Source organism: Wyeomyia smithii, chromosome 1, assembly GCF_029784165.1.
Source record: "Wyeomyia smithii strain HCP4-BCI-WySm-NY-G18 chromosome 1, ASM2978416v1, whole genome shotgun sequence".
Lineage (NCBI taxonomy): Eukaryota > Metazoa > Arthropoda > Insecta > Diptera > Culicidae > Wyeomyia > Wyeomyia smithii.
Window position 1 is genome coordinate 58,267,172 of NC_073694.1, and position 18,503 is coordinate 58,285,674.

The following is an 18,503-nucleotide window of genomic DNA, read 5'->3' on the forward strand; positions in this document are numbered from 1 at the left end:
ACATACATATAGGCACAGATACACATACATACAGAAATTGTTCAGTTCGTCGATCTAAGTCGATTGGTGTATAACACATGGCTCTCCGTGCCATTCATTTTGCCTTAAAAGTTAAATGTCGCATATAAAAAGTACTCTTTGATCAATATTTTAAAATCTAAGCCGTTAATCAAAAATCCACTCGGTAGCATTCTGGGGGAGCACAGCAGCTTTCGTTTGCGTATAAGATCATCAAAATCAGATATTGCGTTCTGTAAGAAAGGTGCGTTAGTTTTTTGCGGCACATACATACAGACAACATACATACACACACACACACACACACACACACACACACACACACACACACACATACACACGAACAGACATTGCTCAGTTCGTCGAGCTGAGTCGAATGGTATATACGGTTCGGCCCTCCGGACCTTGGATCTATTTTGCGTTTTTCGACCGATTTTATAACCTTTGTTTAGTATAACAAAGGTAAAAATGGCGCTTGGTTCAGTGAATTTCACAGCGCCTCAAAAAAAGTGCTTAGAAAGATCGATTCAACAGAGATAGATCCTGCAGTTCCGATTTTTCAGATGGATCGATCCTGGGACCGCTCAGCTGAATCGATCCTGAAGATTGATCTTTCCCTGTAGATCGCCCGATGCCTTATTCCGTATTCTTTTCAATAACAATAACTTCTCTGGCTATTTTCTAACAACTGCATAGGTGAAGATAAAAAAATTTTTTAACAACTGTTGGTCCCTTTTTTCGATTTGTTGGGTACTATTTGGTCACTTGTTTTATCAACTGCTTATGCTTATTAGCGGCGAATGCTTATTAGCTGAGTCAATTGAAGGCCGTAATCGTCTTGTTCAGTATTAAACTGATAAGATATACAAATTTTTAACCTATGACATCAAGAACGCCAAGCCGGTCGAGGTTGTCTTGAAAGGTCTCACCAACGATCAAACCGTTGATAAGATCATCAACACCGCTCAACCACCGATCATCAAACTTACCCCAACAGAATTAATTGGCATATCTAATGAAACGAAAATCGGGCGAGAAAAGTCAGAGAGCTAGAATTTCCCTTGTTAATTATTTAATTCATTCTAACCGGACTTATCTCCCAGATGGTCTCGTCGTACGATGCTGGCCTAACAAGACAGTCGTCGTAAGTTCGAGTCTCGGTTTGGGAGAGACTGTTAGTGTCTGTAGGATCGTAGCGCTAGCCACGCAACACTAAAACAGTCGGCTGCGAAGTCTTCGTATAGTAAGCAGAATGTCAATTTCCGAATCGGAATGTAGCACCCAGGCTTTACTTTGCTAACCGCACTGAGGTTAACAATTTGAAATTTTTTGACAAACCACATGCTATCCTTAATGTTCAGGTAAAGTGGGAGTTATATAGAAAGTTTGGGGGAGGAGAAAAGCCCAAATGCGAATTTGCCAACGTTATGGCCATGGTTCAAAAATCTGTAACTTGGACCAAAAATGCCTCATTTGGGAAGACTCTTCTCACAAAAAGGCCATATGTCCTGTGAAAGAGAGTAAAAATTTTCGCTGTGCGAAATGTAACGGCAACCATATGTCAAAATTTTATTAATGCCCTGTCCGTCTAGCAATTGTTAAGGCAAGGCAAATTAAACAAAATTCAATTTCCCAATCAAAACAAAATTGTCCAAGCTGTACCGCTGTACCGTCCATTTTTTTTACTCTTTTGCACATATAACAGGTTCGGAATAAAATTCTGAAAATGATTTTGAAGCGTCTTGGTTTGGTACACTCGAATAACATAGACTTACTGGTGTTGAAACATGAAGCTATGTCAAATAAAATTATTAACAATTTTCGACAAAAATCGTTGCAATTCTAAATTGCTACGATGAGCACTCTTTTTAGTCAATAAGTTTAGAATTAAGTTAGTTGTAAGTATATATTCTTTTTTGATAAGTAGGTTTAACTCCCTACGAATGATAAATCCTAATTGAGACAGCAAACAAATCTCAATAAATTAAATTACATTTTTTTAATTTAATTTTAATTTTAATTCAATTAAATTTTTTAAGTTATTAAAACTGCTTGTATATGGAATCATTTAATTGGTATCTAATCGTATCAAAAGGATTCTGATTGTTTTCAGAGGAAAATGTTTGTAAAAATTAATGCTATACAAATAATATCATAATTTTGGAAAATTTATACAAAATCAATGAAATTATCATGAAAATCAGGTTTTTTCAAGAACATTTAATGAGCATTAAATTATTATGACCATTCTACAACAGTTTATTGCTTGAAAATGCTGTTTTTGGCCAATGTTCTGCTAACTTTTTTCTTAAGCTAGCAGAACAATATTTTTGAAAAAAAAAAAATCATTTAATGAAAAATGCACCTAACTTTTTTCTTAAGCTAGCAGAACAATATTTTTGAAAAATATATATTTAATGAAAAATGCACCTAAGTTATTGGAACTGCTCGCAGATGGGAGCATTGATTTGGTATCTAATCGTATCAAAAAGATTCTGATTGTTTTCAGAGGAACATGTTCGAAAAAATTGAAGCTGTTCATATATTATCATATTTTTATAATATTATTGAAAAATTTATACAACATCAATAAAATTATCATGAAAATCAGGTTTTTTCAAGAGCATTTAATGAGCATTAAATGTTTTTGATCGTTATAGAACTGTTTTGTGACTGAAAATGCTAATTTCATATATTGTCTGCTAGCTATTTTCTTAAGCTAGCAAACAAATGCATTTTTCAAAGAAATGATGGAGCATTAAATTCGGCGATATGGCATTAAATGAGCATCGAATGAGCACTAAATTTTCATGCTATTAACTCTTTGTTCTGCTGACTTTGTACTTCCAGCTTAAGGGACATCTATTTTGTTTTGACGGTAGAGTAGTGTTCCAGCACTGCAGCGATACGTCAGAGCGGAGAGTGCAGCTAGAGCCACTGAAAAGAGTCTCCAACGGCGGAAGAAACGTCAACTTTGCGAACTTGTTCTTGCGGAGCTGAAGGGCTGCTTCTCCAGGCACGATGGTGAGAGGTTCTACAAAAATATTACGGAATCAGGAATCGCAACGTGTCTGACACTGTCATGTGCAACGACAGAAAGGGAAGTGTGCTGTTGAACGGCGATCAAGACAGAGGCGTCGAAAGAAGCCGAGTGGATTTTGAGAATGATGGACAAGCTGTGGATCCACCATCCGAGGTAAAAGAAGCAGTAAAAACAGCTGAATGACGCAGCATTCTCGCCGATCTTTTCAAAGTCGAGAGCGAACCGCTGTAAATTGCTATCCTTCGAATCATGTTGAAAGTGTGGTCTGATAAAGAATTGCCCTTGGACTGGTTGGAAGGTCTCATATGTCCGATCCACAAAAAAGGCCACACCCTGGACTGTAGTAGCTATCAGGGCATAACTCTTCTCAATACCGTGAATAAAGTCGCTCCCGCACCCTATTCCACAGACTGAGGCCGTTGCAGGGAATTTTTGTTGGCCAATGGTTATCGCGAGGGACGCTGCACTGCGGACCAAATGTTTTTCTTACGATAAATTTCGAAAATTTCAACTTGCAGACATCAGGGCAGCGTACGACTCAGTTAAGAGAAACGAGTTATGGTATATAATGTTCGAACATGGGTTTCCAACGAAATTAATTAGACTGATTCGTTCCACCCTAGATGGCTCCACATCAAACGTCAGGGTAGCCGGTGAGATATCGGACATTGTCGTGACTTTAGATAGTTTGAAGCAGTGTGACGGGTTATCAAACTTATCGTTCAAAATTGCAATGAAAGATGTGGCGCAATCATGACCAAATCTCACATACTCCTAGCACAGACAAACAGATGTGACACTTCGAAGAAAAATCCTCAAAATCTTCGTCCTTATTCGAAACGTTACACTCACGCGCCACCATGTGAGCTTTTTGCATACTAACTTATTTTCGTAAAACGGTTTTTGTCTTTGCTAATGGGTGTGCACGCTCGCTTATATCAACACTTGCGGCATTACTGACGGTTTTTGTCTTTGATAATGAATGTGTACGTTTGCTTATAGCGACACTAGTTGCAATATTGCCCACTGAGCAAAATTTCAAAATAATTGTTATTTTCAGGTCGATGAGATCGTCATCGAGTGGGAGTCTATGCTCCCAGGTTTTGCGGACGATATCGACATTATTGGTTTTAACCATAGAGCGGTGGAAGAAACCTTTGGACCTTGCAAGAGGGATGCTGCGAGAATAGGGTTTGTCATTAGCTCTGTTAAAACAAAGTACATGGTGGCTCGTGGAGACTGTGGTAGCCCGTCGGATGTAGTTGCTGCGGTGGTGGTGGATGGGGAATCATTCAAAATAGTTGACGAATTGGACCTGGATGCATCAGTTACGTGCGATAATATGGTTTCCTGTGAGATAATGAAATGGATAGTGGCCGCAAATAGGACCTTCTACGGATTGCGTAACCAGCAGAAGTTCCGCAGCCTGCAAACCGTACGGAACTACCATTCTATAAAACACTGATTCTCCTGATAGTCCTCTATGGCCATCAAACATTGACACTGAAAGAGGTAGATAGGCATGCTATTGATGTTTTTGATCATGGAACCTTACGTTTTTTCCTGGATGGCGAACTGGAAAATGGTTTTCGGCGCAAATGCATGAACCATGAAGTGTTCCAGGCATATGAATTGGCAGATACAATCAAGCGGAAAAAACGCAGCTGGCTGCAGTGAGCTGGGCATAATCTATTACATTTAAAATGGTTTCTCGAATCGGAAGCATCCAACTGAGTGACGATTGCTTACATATTGAAACGTTGTCTTTTTAATGGTAAATTCCGCCGAGTAGCTTACGCATTTTTGATTAAAAAAATCATTATACTTGGATTGTACAAAAATGCACGATGTCGTGTTTGCAGATATAAAATATTCTTTTCCAGCTGCAGCGCGAAAATCTGCAATTGAATCAAACATTAAATGAAAAATTATTGGTTAACTTTTGTGCACTTTTGAATTGTTTTTTTCTAATCAAAGTTTACATTTTAAGTGTTTTTTCACCTAGAAAAAATGCAAACACTAATGTGTCTTGTGTGAGGAGTTATTACAGGCTGTGGAGGACTTACAAAACAATTGATTCACTAGGTTCATTATGATAAGTAAAATAGTTTAATATTCATTTCCAATTCGTGATGTGTTGACGACCCCATAAAAAAAAAACTTTCGACTCCCTACATTAGCCCTGCGCCGGTACTGTGGGAATAGATATCTCAATGTGAATTAAGACAATGAGATTTTTTTGTTCTTTTTTTGAAGTGCTCCGGCTTGGTTAAGTATTAAAATTTTCAAGCGCTGCGTGCGTTACTATAAACAGGTGTTATAGCAGGTGTTTTCTGTACACATTTCGATAAAGCGTGTCGATTCTGTGTGCAATGTGGTAACGGAGGGATTTCTGAATTATAATTTGCTACTAAGAACCTTTTTAAGTGCTAGTTGTTCTGAGCGCGTTTCTTTGATTTTTTTTGTATATGTATAATAAAAAACATAGTATATGAAACCATTATATTATTGAATCATCTGGTCGAATAAAATCTGAATGGATATGTCACCTACAGCTCTTTGAAGTTTTCAAAAAAAAAAATCTCTTCCTAGTGAAACTTTCTATCTCATTTGACACTTATAAGGGCATAAAAGGTACTCTGATGATGATGAATTTCAAAACATGGCAATAACGGTAACAATTCTCTGCAGACATTTGACCTTTTTTTTTGCAACATGTGGTTCGACCCAAGTGTCATGTCGACGCTCATGAAGGGGGGGGGGGGGGGGTAATTTTTCTGACAAACATAGTTTAAATCAATAGAATGGGCAATGTTTCCAATTAATTCTACTACAAAAAATCAAGTTGTACTGCTTAAATTGTCCGCAGATATGTATTTCGGTTATTACTTATAACCATCATCAGTGCCTCATCGGACTGCGCAATTCATACCTCTAATTAAAGGATAGCGTTGTACACTAAAGTAAAGAATTTTGAATAAAAATAACATTTTTCAATTGATGTTCAAACAAGAAAGCGGAAAATGCAACGATGTGGCTACAAACTTTTGCAACTGTTATCGCGCCACGTCTGCTTCAATTACGAATAACTGACTTATCTTATCACGAGTGACTGAAAAAAATTTACAATTTGTTGCAAACTTCACAACCCGGTGGGCTACCGATTTTTTGCTGTTCATCTCCGGTTATGATTGGCGAACCTCATGCACTAAAGTTTCATAATCTATTGAATAAACTGAGCGGTATTTTCCCTCAGTTCAACAATGTTTGTATCATATAACTAATTAGGTTGTTTAGCTTCTCCCTGATTTCTGAGTTTTCTTATATCAGGTAAAAGAGTGTATTTTTCTGAGCAAAACGTGATGTTTTAAAATTGTATAGCATTGTCCTTCGATTTTTAAATGAAAAATAAAAATCGTTCTAAATCGCTACAATGACAAATGGTACATAGGCGATCTATCATTGTAGCGATTTCGAGCAGTTTTAATAAATGATTCAAAAATTAACGGACAACGATAAAAAAATCACGCCTAGGAAACGGAGCTCTTTCAGATGATACATATAAAAAACTAATATAGCCAACCAACCCAATTAGTTAAATAATATTTTATAAGAACTAACTTTCTGTCAAATGTCGTGGTCATCTTAACTGCCAGTTCAAGAGCTACCACAATTAGAGCTCACGTTTGACTAGGCTCTCACGTAGGTTGTACTCATTTGTCATCAGTCCTCACTTTTTGTTAGTATCACAAAATCGGGTAGAAACTACTCGGTTGAGTAAGGTTTATCTAACGTGTAGTGAGTGTATAATCATTTTGACAAGCGTGCACAACTTCTTGGATTGTCAAACCTATTATCACTATGCTTTAGTAATAAAGAGTAACCAATTTACGCGGATAACTCTACCTGATCAATATTTATGGAGCCAAAAATACGACTGCCATAATTCGGTAACTTGTATGCGATGATACTCTATAATCATCCATCCACAACCCAAAATCATTTCTCATAAATTATAAACTAACTGTTTCCAGAGCCAATGGTTCGTCCTAAATTAATATGTTGTAGCAAGCATGACCAACTCTGGCAGATACTAGAGAATAAACACTTCGCAGCGAACTAGCAAACAGCGTGCAAAAGTTCGCAAAAAATACTTATAAAATTAGCAAATATTACCTCATTTGCACTCAGTATATGGGTTCCGGTCAGTGGCCGTGCCGTCGTCCATTTACCGCCTCCAGTTTGTCCGACGGTCGCCAGCCACAATACCTAGCGCGCGGTCTGTGGCGAAAAAAAAACCGCCATAAAACACAATCCTCGTCCATCCGGAACAGGCGCTCAAACTGTGCACAAATTTGGACATCCAAGTGAGGTACGGCTGCATCAGCCGGGGTTCACCCGATGCCGGCTCACATCTCCATCCACATGTGTGTGTGGGATGGATGACTTCAGGACAACCAGATCACTGGGCGGAAGCACTAATTAACGGTGACACTTGACTTCCATTTAGAAACTTTTTTTCTTTCACTTAATTTCTCAAGTAATGAGAACTTCCACTTGATTTTCAAAAACGACATGCACTTTTGTTGACACTGACATGAACACCACTGTGCGCCAGCTCAGGGGCGCATTCTTCAGCTATCATCACTCACTCTCGCTCGTATCATCAACTTTAATCGCGCCAAACAAAACAAACCAAAACAAACAACCGAAAATGATGCATTTGTTATCAGCCGCCTCCTTTGCTCGACCAGGGCTCTGAGCCGCCACTGGCATACAAACCTTGCCGCCCGACTTTGATTATCTTCAAACGGGAGCCCCATTTCTCCCCGAAAAAAACAGAAAAAACAACAACAAGAAACACCAACGACGAAGAAAACTAACAAGAAAACTCCACCGGCCGCGAGATATCGCTCTTTCCGCGCACAACCGACTCTCCACTCGTACACGCGCAGTCTCGCACTCTCTGCTCCTGCGAAATTATTCGCGCCCTGCCGGCTAGCGGCACCGATAGCGCACGACGACTATTCGCCAACCAGCCCGAACCGGTGGTCATATTTTGCATCGCGCTCTGGCATGTGGCCGATCGTGTATACTTTTTTCACTTTCGATCGGCTTTTTTCGCTTCGCTCTAGGCGGTGGAATGTGTTGATACTGGCAGGGGTTACCCCGCCGGAACGAAAACACTGCAAAGTCCAGTTGAGCGGGAGAGGGCTCCTCAGGAGAGCAGTGAGATTTAAGCTGGTTTCTCGCCCTTTCGCTCGATTACTCTTCGAAATTTTAACGGGCGGCTGTTTAGAGCTGAAGGAGCCATTTCCCCAGCTATGTTTCACATGCTCAGCAAATGAAGCACAAACGCATGAGCTGTGCGGTGAAAATGTCACGTGGTAAATGTGTACCAACCCCAGACCGGCAGTGTCTTGGCTAGCTGTACGTTTTTCGTGGTGCAGCAAGTCTGGGTGTGGTGAGATTGAACTCAACTGCTCGAAAATTTCCGGCATGTAGTGAGCGTATCGTGACAAAATTTAGTGGATTTCGAAACCAGCTACTGCTACATCGATGTTGCTACTACAGTCATAGAAAAGATTAGTACGGTCGAATCTTATTGCTAACACACTTAATTTATCTCGGCAAACTTTCCAACAGCTGATCGAGCTCGGCGAAGTTTTTAACAAATGTCAGCGATATATTTCGACGAACGTTCAGCAAATATATCGATCTACCGTAAACCAGCATGTATTGATATTTTGTTTGCCGAAGTTTTTGAAAATTCTGCCGAAAACTTGTAGAACATTTCGCTGAATTTATAAGCTGTTGAGTTCTCGGCAATAAAATCTAAGTGTGAATAGTAAAATATTAAGAATTATGTCAAATAACATCAATGCCACTATTATTAAATTAAAAGATAAGAATAAATCTTGAAAATATTGATAAAGCAATAATTCATAATTCATAACATCGCAGTAAAATTTTCCATTGTAAGACTTCAAATGAATGAAATTGCTCAGTAGAAGAATTCTGATGGCCAATCGGACATTTCGCGGAACTTAACTTTAAGTTGATAAACAGTCATTCTAATCCTGTGTGTATAAATCAATACTGTTAGTTTCATCAGTAGCTACGAATTAATGTAACAATTGAACACGTATGAAAGATGAAATTGTTGCCTCGATATTTGCGTTATCGAAATGTGAGATACAACCTAATAGTATACAATAGAGAATACAATAATCTTAGAAAGACTATAGGATAGAGAGAAGACATAAAACTCACCGTTATGGTAACTGTCACACCAAAACGGCGGGTTCCCTCGCCGAAAAAAGCTTTGCGATGTTATTTTGCGTGACTTTTTCAATATTATATGTTTAGGGACCCAAGCATATTTCACGTAACAGAAATGATATGTGTTAGAGTATAAGCAAAGGTTTGCTTCAAAAATATTCAGAATAGATTCTGCATGGGAAATTTCAATCCAACTTTAATAACAGTAATATACAGTTCAGTTTTAATTACTGATAGAATTATTTAGGACAAGATTATTCTTGACAAAAAAAACTTAAAAAGCTGAAATTTGAAACAGATATGATTCATTATTCACATTGTAAGCACTTGTAAAAAGCGCTATTTTTGACTATTAGGAAGCTTTACCTATTCGCTGATATGATTTTTGCCTTTCTCCTAGAAAGGTATAGCAATCACTTGCAAAACCGAAAGTATAAAAGTGCTCCAAAGGGCCGAATGGCATATATCACTCGACTCAGCTCGACGAGCTGAGCATTTTCTGTATGTGTGTGTATGTGTGTGTGTGTATGTGCAGATTTTTCTTCTCACTCACTTTTCTCAGAGATGGCTGGACCGATTTTCATGAAATTAATTGCAAATGAAAGGTCTTGTTGCCCCATAAGACCCTATTGAATTTCATTGTAATCGGATCTTTAGTTTAGAGGTTATGTTTAAAAATGTGAAAATCATGAAACATCAATATCTCAGAAACTGCACAACCGATTTAAACAAAATTGGTCTCAAAAGAACGGGCTACCTAGAAAACTCTCAAGTTTCAAATTTCATAAAGATTGAACTTGTGGTTGAAAAGTTATGAAGAGAAACGTGTTCTGAAAACTGTTTAATCTCACTCATGTTTCTCAGAGATGGCTGAACCGATTTTCATAAAATTAGTGTCAAATGGAAGGTCTTGTTGCCTCATAAGACCCTATTGATTTGTTTTGCAATCGGACTTTTACTTTGCCTGTTATGTTTAAAAATGTGATATCCAGCTATGCAAAGGAACATATTCCGAAGACTACTTGGACTCACTCACTTTTCTCAGAGATGGCCGACCCGATTTCCACAAAATTAGTGTCAAATGAATGGTCTAGCTGCCTCAGAAGACCCTATTGAATTTTACTGTAATCGAACTGTAACTTCATTTGTAACGTGCCGACTTGTGAAAATCACGAAACTTCATTATCTCAGAAACTACACAACCGATTTGATTATTATTATCAGATGAGCGGGCTAGTTAAGGGTTAACTAATGAATTATGATTGAACACGTGGTTTCAAAGTTTGGCAGCCCTACACGTTCCCATTTCATTTGATTATAATCGAACTTAAGCAACCGTTATGTATTAAATTGTTAATAAAACAAGTCTATTATCTCAAAGATTACATGACTTATTTGAACATAACTAGTGTCATACGAACGAGTCATCTCTCAAACTTACAAATAACAAACTTCATAACAATTTGATATGTGGCTCAAAAGTTATGGAAAGAAGAGAAATTCAAAGACTATTTAAAACCATACCTGCTTTGATCGATATATGTGGCCTCAACATAATTTAAATGTGGTGTCGTACTATTTGAACGTTCCAAGTTCATTGATTCCTTGCGGTTTGTTTGAAGTCTGCAAATGCACGACGAATCGGCCATAGGATATGATCAAAGTCAAATAACAAATCGTTTGAAATGATTGGTTTTATCGAAATGACAACATCCTCGTCTTTTGGCTTCTGTACATCGCCTTAATTCTGAATATATTCATATTGGGTGCAGTGATGGAAACGAAACGAATATGATGCAATCATCGTTTAATCTCCACATGTACACATCATGAAGTGTTACAGACCGCGACTAAACTTGAATCCTCTCAACACATAATGAAATGACGATATGGTGCGTAGGTTTCTGGGAGAAAATAAACACATGACTGGACTACATCTGCTCTGAGAAGCGATTCGCTCGTTGCGTTTGTCTCTCCATATGCCGGTCGTTGGGGGAACAAAGAACAGCAGCAGAAGAATATCAAGTCGCCTGAGCAGCAGCAGAGGTGTGGTGCGGTGAGAAGGAAAGTGTGGGGGAAGGGACTACTTCGGCAGCGGTTGACTTGAGCGAGAGTAGGAGAGCATACATTGTCATTTTCTTTCTTTTTCTGACAAAAATCTTATTCATGGGTAATAACATAATAAGATCTGATCGCTCTGTGTAACAGAGACGAATAACTTTATCTACCGAGTTGTGCACATTGAGAACCATATGTTGTGGTGTACGCTAACGACAAGCAATATATCGTAAAAAGGAAAGCAAAGAGAGAGTGAACCATCACCGATACTTTGTTATTCGCATACTGACGACGATGTCAACGCATCTTAGGCTTCCTTTATATGTATTCAAAATCGCTAGAGGTGATTTTTTTCCATCGCATGTATTCTGTCATTATCAGCAGACTTTCTGGCATCAATCTGACACCGGGAATACCCATATTGGGAGGTATTTTTGGTTGTTTTCCAGAAACTAAAAGTGGTCGTCTTCAAATTCAAAATAGTGTCCAGGGTCAATGTTTGGTTTCTATGCTTCATCACGTTTACGGAAATATCCATATTGAATATTTTTCGGTCATTTCCGACTGTTGCCTATAAGTTGCCATTTAGCAATTCAAAATGGTGCCTGAGGTCAATTGTTAGCTCCTTGCATCATTCTGGTTCCAGAGATTTGTTTATTTTAGGCTGTTTTTCACAAACCGGTAGTCGCCATCTTGGATTTCAAAATGGTATTTAGGATACTGGTTAAAGAAAAACTCATATTGGGTGATATTTGGTCACTTTGGACTGTTTTTCAGAAGCCGAAAGTCGTCATTTTGGACTTTAAAATTGCCTGTGAAATCAATTTCTGTCATCTGGGCGTAATTCTGGTTCCGAAAACATTCATATTGAATGGTATTTGGTCATTTCTGGCTGTTTGCCAGACACCGGAAGTCACCATCTTAAAATTCAAGATTGTGTCTGTGATCAATTTTTAGCTCATGTCCATCTTTCTGGTTCCGGAGATACTCATATTTAATGGGAATCGTCCAAAATGTTGCCTGAGGTCGATTATAGAACAAATTTGTTAACATATATTCAATGGGAATCGTCCATTTCAGGTTGTTTTCTAGAAACCGGAAGTTGCCATCTTACAATTCAAAATGTTGTCTGAAGTCGATTCGTGGCTCCAGTGCATCATTACGGTTCCGGAAATACCAATATTGGGTGGTATTTGGTCATTTGCCGCTGTTTTTCCGACACCGGAAGTCGCCATTTTGGATTTCATAATGGCATTTGGAGACTATTTCTGGATTTGAACGGCATACTGGTTAAAGAAAAGCTCATATTGGGTGGTATTTGGTCATTTTCTGCTGTTTTCAGAAACCGGAAGTCGCCATCTTAGAATTTAAAATGCTATCTGTGGTCGATTTTAGCTCCTGTGTATTATTCTAGATCCGGATATTATTATATTGGGTGGAAATTGGCCATTTTCGGCTGTTTTCCAGAAACCGGAAGTTGCCATCTTACAATCCAAAATGTTGTCTGAGGTCGATTATGGAACATATTTTTTACCACTAAAAACATTCACCTGCCAATATGGTTCCATTTAGTTGATTAGTTCACGAGATGTGCAGAAATTTGTGAAGAAACATGTACTTCCAGAAGAGGGAGGGGCATCAAACCATTATGGACATATTTGTTACCGCTGTGCGAAATTTGTGTTTCATTTTCATGGGATCCCTCCCTTATAGAAGAGGGAGTCGGGTTTCAAACCATTATGTACATATTTGTTACCACTAAAAACATTTACCTGCCAAATTTTGTTCCATTTGGTTGATTAGTTCTCGAGATGTGCACAAATTTGTGTTTCATCCAACTATTATGGACATATTAGTAACCCCTAAAACATTCACATGCCAAATTCGGTTTCATTTGCATGGTTTGTTCTTGAGTTGTGCAGAAATTTATGTTGAATTTGTATGGGGAGGGGTCTCAAACTATCATAGGAACCTTTATCGGCACCAAAAATCCCTACATACAAATTTTCACGTCGATCGGTTCGGTAGTTTTCGGGCCTATATGGATCAGACAGACAGACAGACTTGACTGCATTTTTATATGTAAAGATTACAACATCAATATTTTAGAACCTAAAGAGTGAATATACATTTATTGGTTTGAAGCGTTCATGTAAATCTATTTTTACAAAAAAAATATAGAATGAGAAAGGTTGGGTCTGACCGCTAGGTGGATTAATTTAGGTTTTTTTAATTTCAGGATGAGTATACCACGCGTTTGAATTTTTCCAAGGGTTTATCCAGCCGACTAAAATTCCAATATTTTTCAATAAAATTTGTTTTTCAATATTTACTTCACTTGTAGGATAAAACTGCTTAATTTACTGAATTCTCATCCAAACTTATTATTTATTTAAATAGAGAAAAAAATACACCTTGATAATATTTGCTGGATTTATTTATCACTCTAAATAACTCTAAATAATTGTTGGTAGCCAACAGTGAAATTATACCGAATATTTCAAATATAACATTCATTTTTCATTTGAAGAGTCTATAGATTATATTATTATAGATCAATATCACCAGAACGACACATCCGAACCATAGACAGCTGAACTTGCAAATTCGACAACATAGATTCCAACCAGGTTGAGGCCTCTGTACCTTTACGAAAATAAATCATGTTTATTAATGTAGTTCCAGTTAAATCTCTAAAAACCAACCCCGAATGCCTCGAGTTGTAACTTTTCCACGCTCTTCAATAAAATTAAACCACCAGATATCACATATTTCCACTACGACAGCGCACCTCCTTAAATTATCATTCAACTCATTATTGTGCCTTTCTAACTGTTCGAAGGTAATAGATTCCCATTTCACAATTTGAAAAAAAAAGATTTTGCAATCGTGAAACAAGTTTGGACTACTGTAATGAGTCTGAGAAAAAAAATTGTATTTTCCTAACGAATAGAAAATTAACACTTAATTTTAATTTAAACCAAATAAGAGTTGAATTGTTTCAATTTTTTTTCTCTAAAGAAGCTTGAAGTCATAACTAGGCTGACCAAAGTTTTTCGGGATAAAAACGAGACAAATGGGTTCAAAAAACGGGACACATGTTGAAATAATTTTTGGATCTTTTTACCAACCAAAGCATACAAACATACTGATCGCGCACCTGGCTGCTCCTGGAACCTGGCTGCTTGGAAACTTATTTTCCATTTTGGAAGAGTTTCAATGCAAAGCTCTATTTAAGATTTGTTCAAGGAGTATCCGAAAACGGTACAAAATGGCAAAAAGCCGAGACGGTTAAAAATAGTCGGAAAAACGGTACTGTCCCGTTCAAAACGGTACGTCTAGTCAGCCTAGTCATAACGCAACTCTTGATAAACAGGATTAAGGAATAAAAAGCAATTTTTATGAAAGTCTAAGTTTTCTAATAAATTTCTTTTTCCAACAACCCCGTAGAGCTTGACTGTGCAGTGGCTTACCCTTCTGGCACGAAGGAGCGTTACGAACGGTAAGCGTTTTGGGTCGTTTACATACATTAAAATATTTATTTTTGTTTACAGTCTTCTAGAGGAATCATACCGGCAAAACAAGCGACTGCGAGAAACGGTGACAGAGCAACAGGCGCGAATTGAATGCCTTGAGGCTGCTCCGAAACTAGCCGAGAATGCGTTGAAAAGTACATTAAATGAGGATCAGATAGAGCTTCTGCTTGGACGAAAGCTCAGAGTGAACGAGTGGAGCGACGAAACGATTACAGAGGCACTAAAAACGAAATTTAGTTGCGGGAAACGAGGCACGAGTGCCAGAAATACCCGATGCCGTCGGAGCGCACGCTCCAACGTAAGATGGAGCTGCTCCGATTTGTACCGGGTGTGCTGGGGGATATTTTCACTCTTTTGAAAACCAAGCTGGCATGTATGCAGGAATTGGATCAGGAAGCGGGAATTGTCTTCGATGAGATGTCAATTGCGGAGGTCAATTCCTACAACGTCGGTTGTGAAAGTTTTATTGGAACGACCACCCTTCCTCCAGGGCCTAAGCTTGTTTCCCAAGCGATGGTTTTCATGCTAGTTGGTGTTCGCACCAGATGGAAGCAAGTCGTGGCTTACCATTTCACCGGAAAAAGCAATGATGCTCAGAAAATAAAAGAAAATTTGAATGAGCTCATTAGTAAAGCCGAAGATGCTGGAGCTAAAACTCGGTTCATTACGTCTGACTGCTGTGCGCAAAATAAGGCGGTGTGGTCATTGTTGGGAATTGACACCAGCAGATACCTGACGCACGAGGATCAAACAATGGCACATCCGCTGGACAACACCAGACTGATAGAAGTGAAACCGGATGTTGTCCATCTTTTCAAGTCTGTTGTACGGGGATTTTTAACCAATAAGGTTTTCTTATTATTCGATGACGTGGTTAAGAAATATAACCTCAACTCAGCCAAAGTTGACATGACGCATCTAATTGACCTGATACACTTCGAGGAGAAAAATAAGTTGAAGGTCGCTCATAAGCTCGAATTGGAACACCTCTTAAAAATTTCGAGCTTCGACAGTATAAAGGTTGAAAACTCTGTAAGGGTATGCAACTTGACGGTTGCAGCGGCGTTGCGGTATTATGCAGTACACGCTAACCGTCCAGACGTTTTGCCGACCGCACTCTTCATTGAGATAGTTTCCAATTGGTTCAACCTGCTGTCGAACCGGAGTAGACAGATGGCTCTTAGCAAAGGTAAGCACAGTAGATACGTCTACTTATGTTGTGTTTCTTTGTGTACTAATTCTTTCTCTCTTTTCGTTATGTGTAACTTTTTTACAGAAGCATTCAGCATCAGGGTTCAAACGCGCTATTAAAATCGAGTAGTTTTAATCGCGCCGTTACTGTTGAATACATAGTGCCGAAATTTCTATTAAATTAGATTCCATCATATAGATATAAATTATTTCTTCCTTCTCTAGGAGCGAGACATTGTAGATTTATTGGGAAATATTGACAATACAGTTTTTAACGCGCCATTATGGCGGACGCTATTATAATGCAAAGTTCATAATAAATTACCCACTCTTTTGGCAGCTCTGCTTGAAGTTTGAAGCCTTCATATATTTCATCAAAAGAAAAATATAATAAAAGAAAATTTGTGTTGCCAATTTTTCAGAAATCCCAAATCTAACGTAAGCAGAAAGGTTCGCATATTACGAACATGCATTATATCGACCGCCATTATGGTGCGTAAAAAGCTGGATTAAAACTTCTTGACGATTAATTTGAATTTAAGATGACAGATCAACAATAAATATCGAAAAATATCAATCATATCGTTTGATATTATCGACATATGTTTCAGGAAAAAGTCTAGCCCCTTGTTCCTTACTCTCCATTTGTCCATCACTTTTCATTATCGTTTAATGTGTCTTCCTCCTTCACACTTTTTTCTCATCTTCCCACCGTATCTCAATGTGCAATATATGATTCTAAGTACTGATGCTAGGATGATATTATTTTCAGGAAACTTGGTGGCGTATAATAGAAGCATCGGTTTCCTGCGGGACTGCTGCGACTTCTTCTTCGGCTTGGCTGTTGGTGGTAGCTGGGAACCGTGGCAATCCGCAACAATACTAGCCACTAAAGCTATCAGCTATCACGCGGTTTAGCTTTATCCTGACGGGTAGATTCACCCAAGACTGTCTGGAGAAAGTTTTCTCGCAGGTCAGAATAAAGCAGAAAAAACCATCGGCGTTGCAATTTCAAGCCATACTGAAACAAATATGTGTTTCACAATACATGCTTGAAATTGCCAACAGTTCGTACGAGTTCGATGGCGGCGAATTCATTGGTGGCATAAAAGCAATCTACGATGCTCGTGCGGGAGCTGTGCAGCAGGAAATTATACTTAGCCCACCTATAAAGCTGCCCCTAATGGCAGCAACTATTTCGGCCGACGCTGCCGAAGCTGCGCTCCCGCAACCGGAAAAAAATGCGCTGTATTATGTATGCGGTGTAATAGCGCGAAAAATAGCAGCTACAGCAGCAGTTTGCCCTCAATGCTTAGAAACTTTGCTCTCTACTACGGTACCATTTGATAGGTACAGGGCTTTCACAAATTACAAGGATTATACTGGAGAATCGTTGGTTTCTGTTAATGAACCAACATTTTTTTATTTTTTGAGATTGGAACTGGCCTTTCGAGAACTCATGGAAACCCACCAGCATACGGAGAACGTCAACAAGATTGTGGAGGGACGAATGCTTGAAATCCCAGCGCATAATATTTTACCATGTCATAAACTTAGAGAAAGGATTGTGAAGCGGTATCTCATGTTCCGGCTGAAAACATGGGAACCAAAGAGAACCCCAAAAAGGAAATATGACAGCAAGTCGATGGCGCTGTAAAATCAGGTAAGAACAATCAAAGATTTTAACTTTAGTTTTTTTAAATTTTTTTATCTTTTACAGCGTCATAATACGACTGTCTGGGCTGCTCTGAGGCTTCACACAATCTTCTCTAAGTTGACAACATGGCGGAGATGTGATGAACTGGGACTTCGGCTAACCGTATGCGGATAGGTATCCATAGAGTGGGTACAGTTTCATCATGGTCAATTGCTTTGTACCTATCGAATGAAGTCAATGTTTCTAAGCACGGAGTTAAAATTGCTATTGCATCGCTTGTACCGCATACATGATACAGGCATTGTTCCAAACATGCGTCGTGGATATTGCGAATGCCATTAAACTCCGCCACAGGCTGAAGAAGTTTACTCCAGTTTTCTTTGCTTTTACGTTCCTTGCGCTGTGGGCTTCATTCAACTTATTATTCTACTAGAGCCTGTAGATGTCGAACGCATGCGTTATTTTTGGCTTATGTTGAGTTGAAGTTATATTTCCGAAAACCAACAGCCACAACAGATTTAAATCTATGGATGATGTTCGATATTTCCTTCATCACTCAGTGGATACAGTGGATGTGGTTTTTGTTGCAAAATGTAAAGTGGTGTTCAATTCTCAACAATGTTCATGCCCGAATTTTGTTAGCAGGAACTAGACGTCATGTACCGAATTTTACTGTCTGGACCAGTGCTGATAAAAGTCATTTTCACCAGCAAAATTC

General features: G+C 38.6%; 1 protein-coding gene across 1 annotated transcript in view; it reads left to right on the forward strand.

The window, feature by feature from the left end:
• Positions 1–17,959, forward strand: part of LOC129716770 (uncharacterized) — a 58,391-nt gene extending 40,432 nt beyond the window's left edge. Inside the window, exons 2-6 of the mRNA XM_055666609.1 lie at positions 14,852–14,903; positions 14,956–16,126; positions 16,901–17,040; positions 17,102–17,383; positions 17,849–17,959. Coding sequence (XP_055522584.1) covers positions 15,211–16,126; positions 16,901–17,040; positions 17,102–17,383; positions 17,849–17,959 — 1,449 coding nt within the window. The 5' untranslated portion in view covers positions 14,852–14,903; positions 14,956–15,210. The remainder of the gene's footprint in view (positions 1–14,851; positions 14,904–14,955; positions 16,127–16,900; positions 17,041–17,101; positions 17,384–17,848) is intronic.
• Positions 17,960–18,503: the final 544 nt, after the last annotated feature.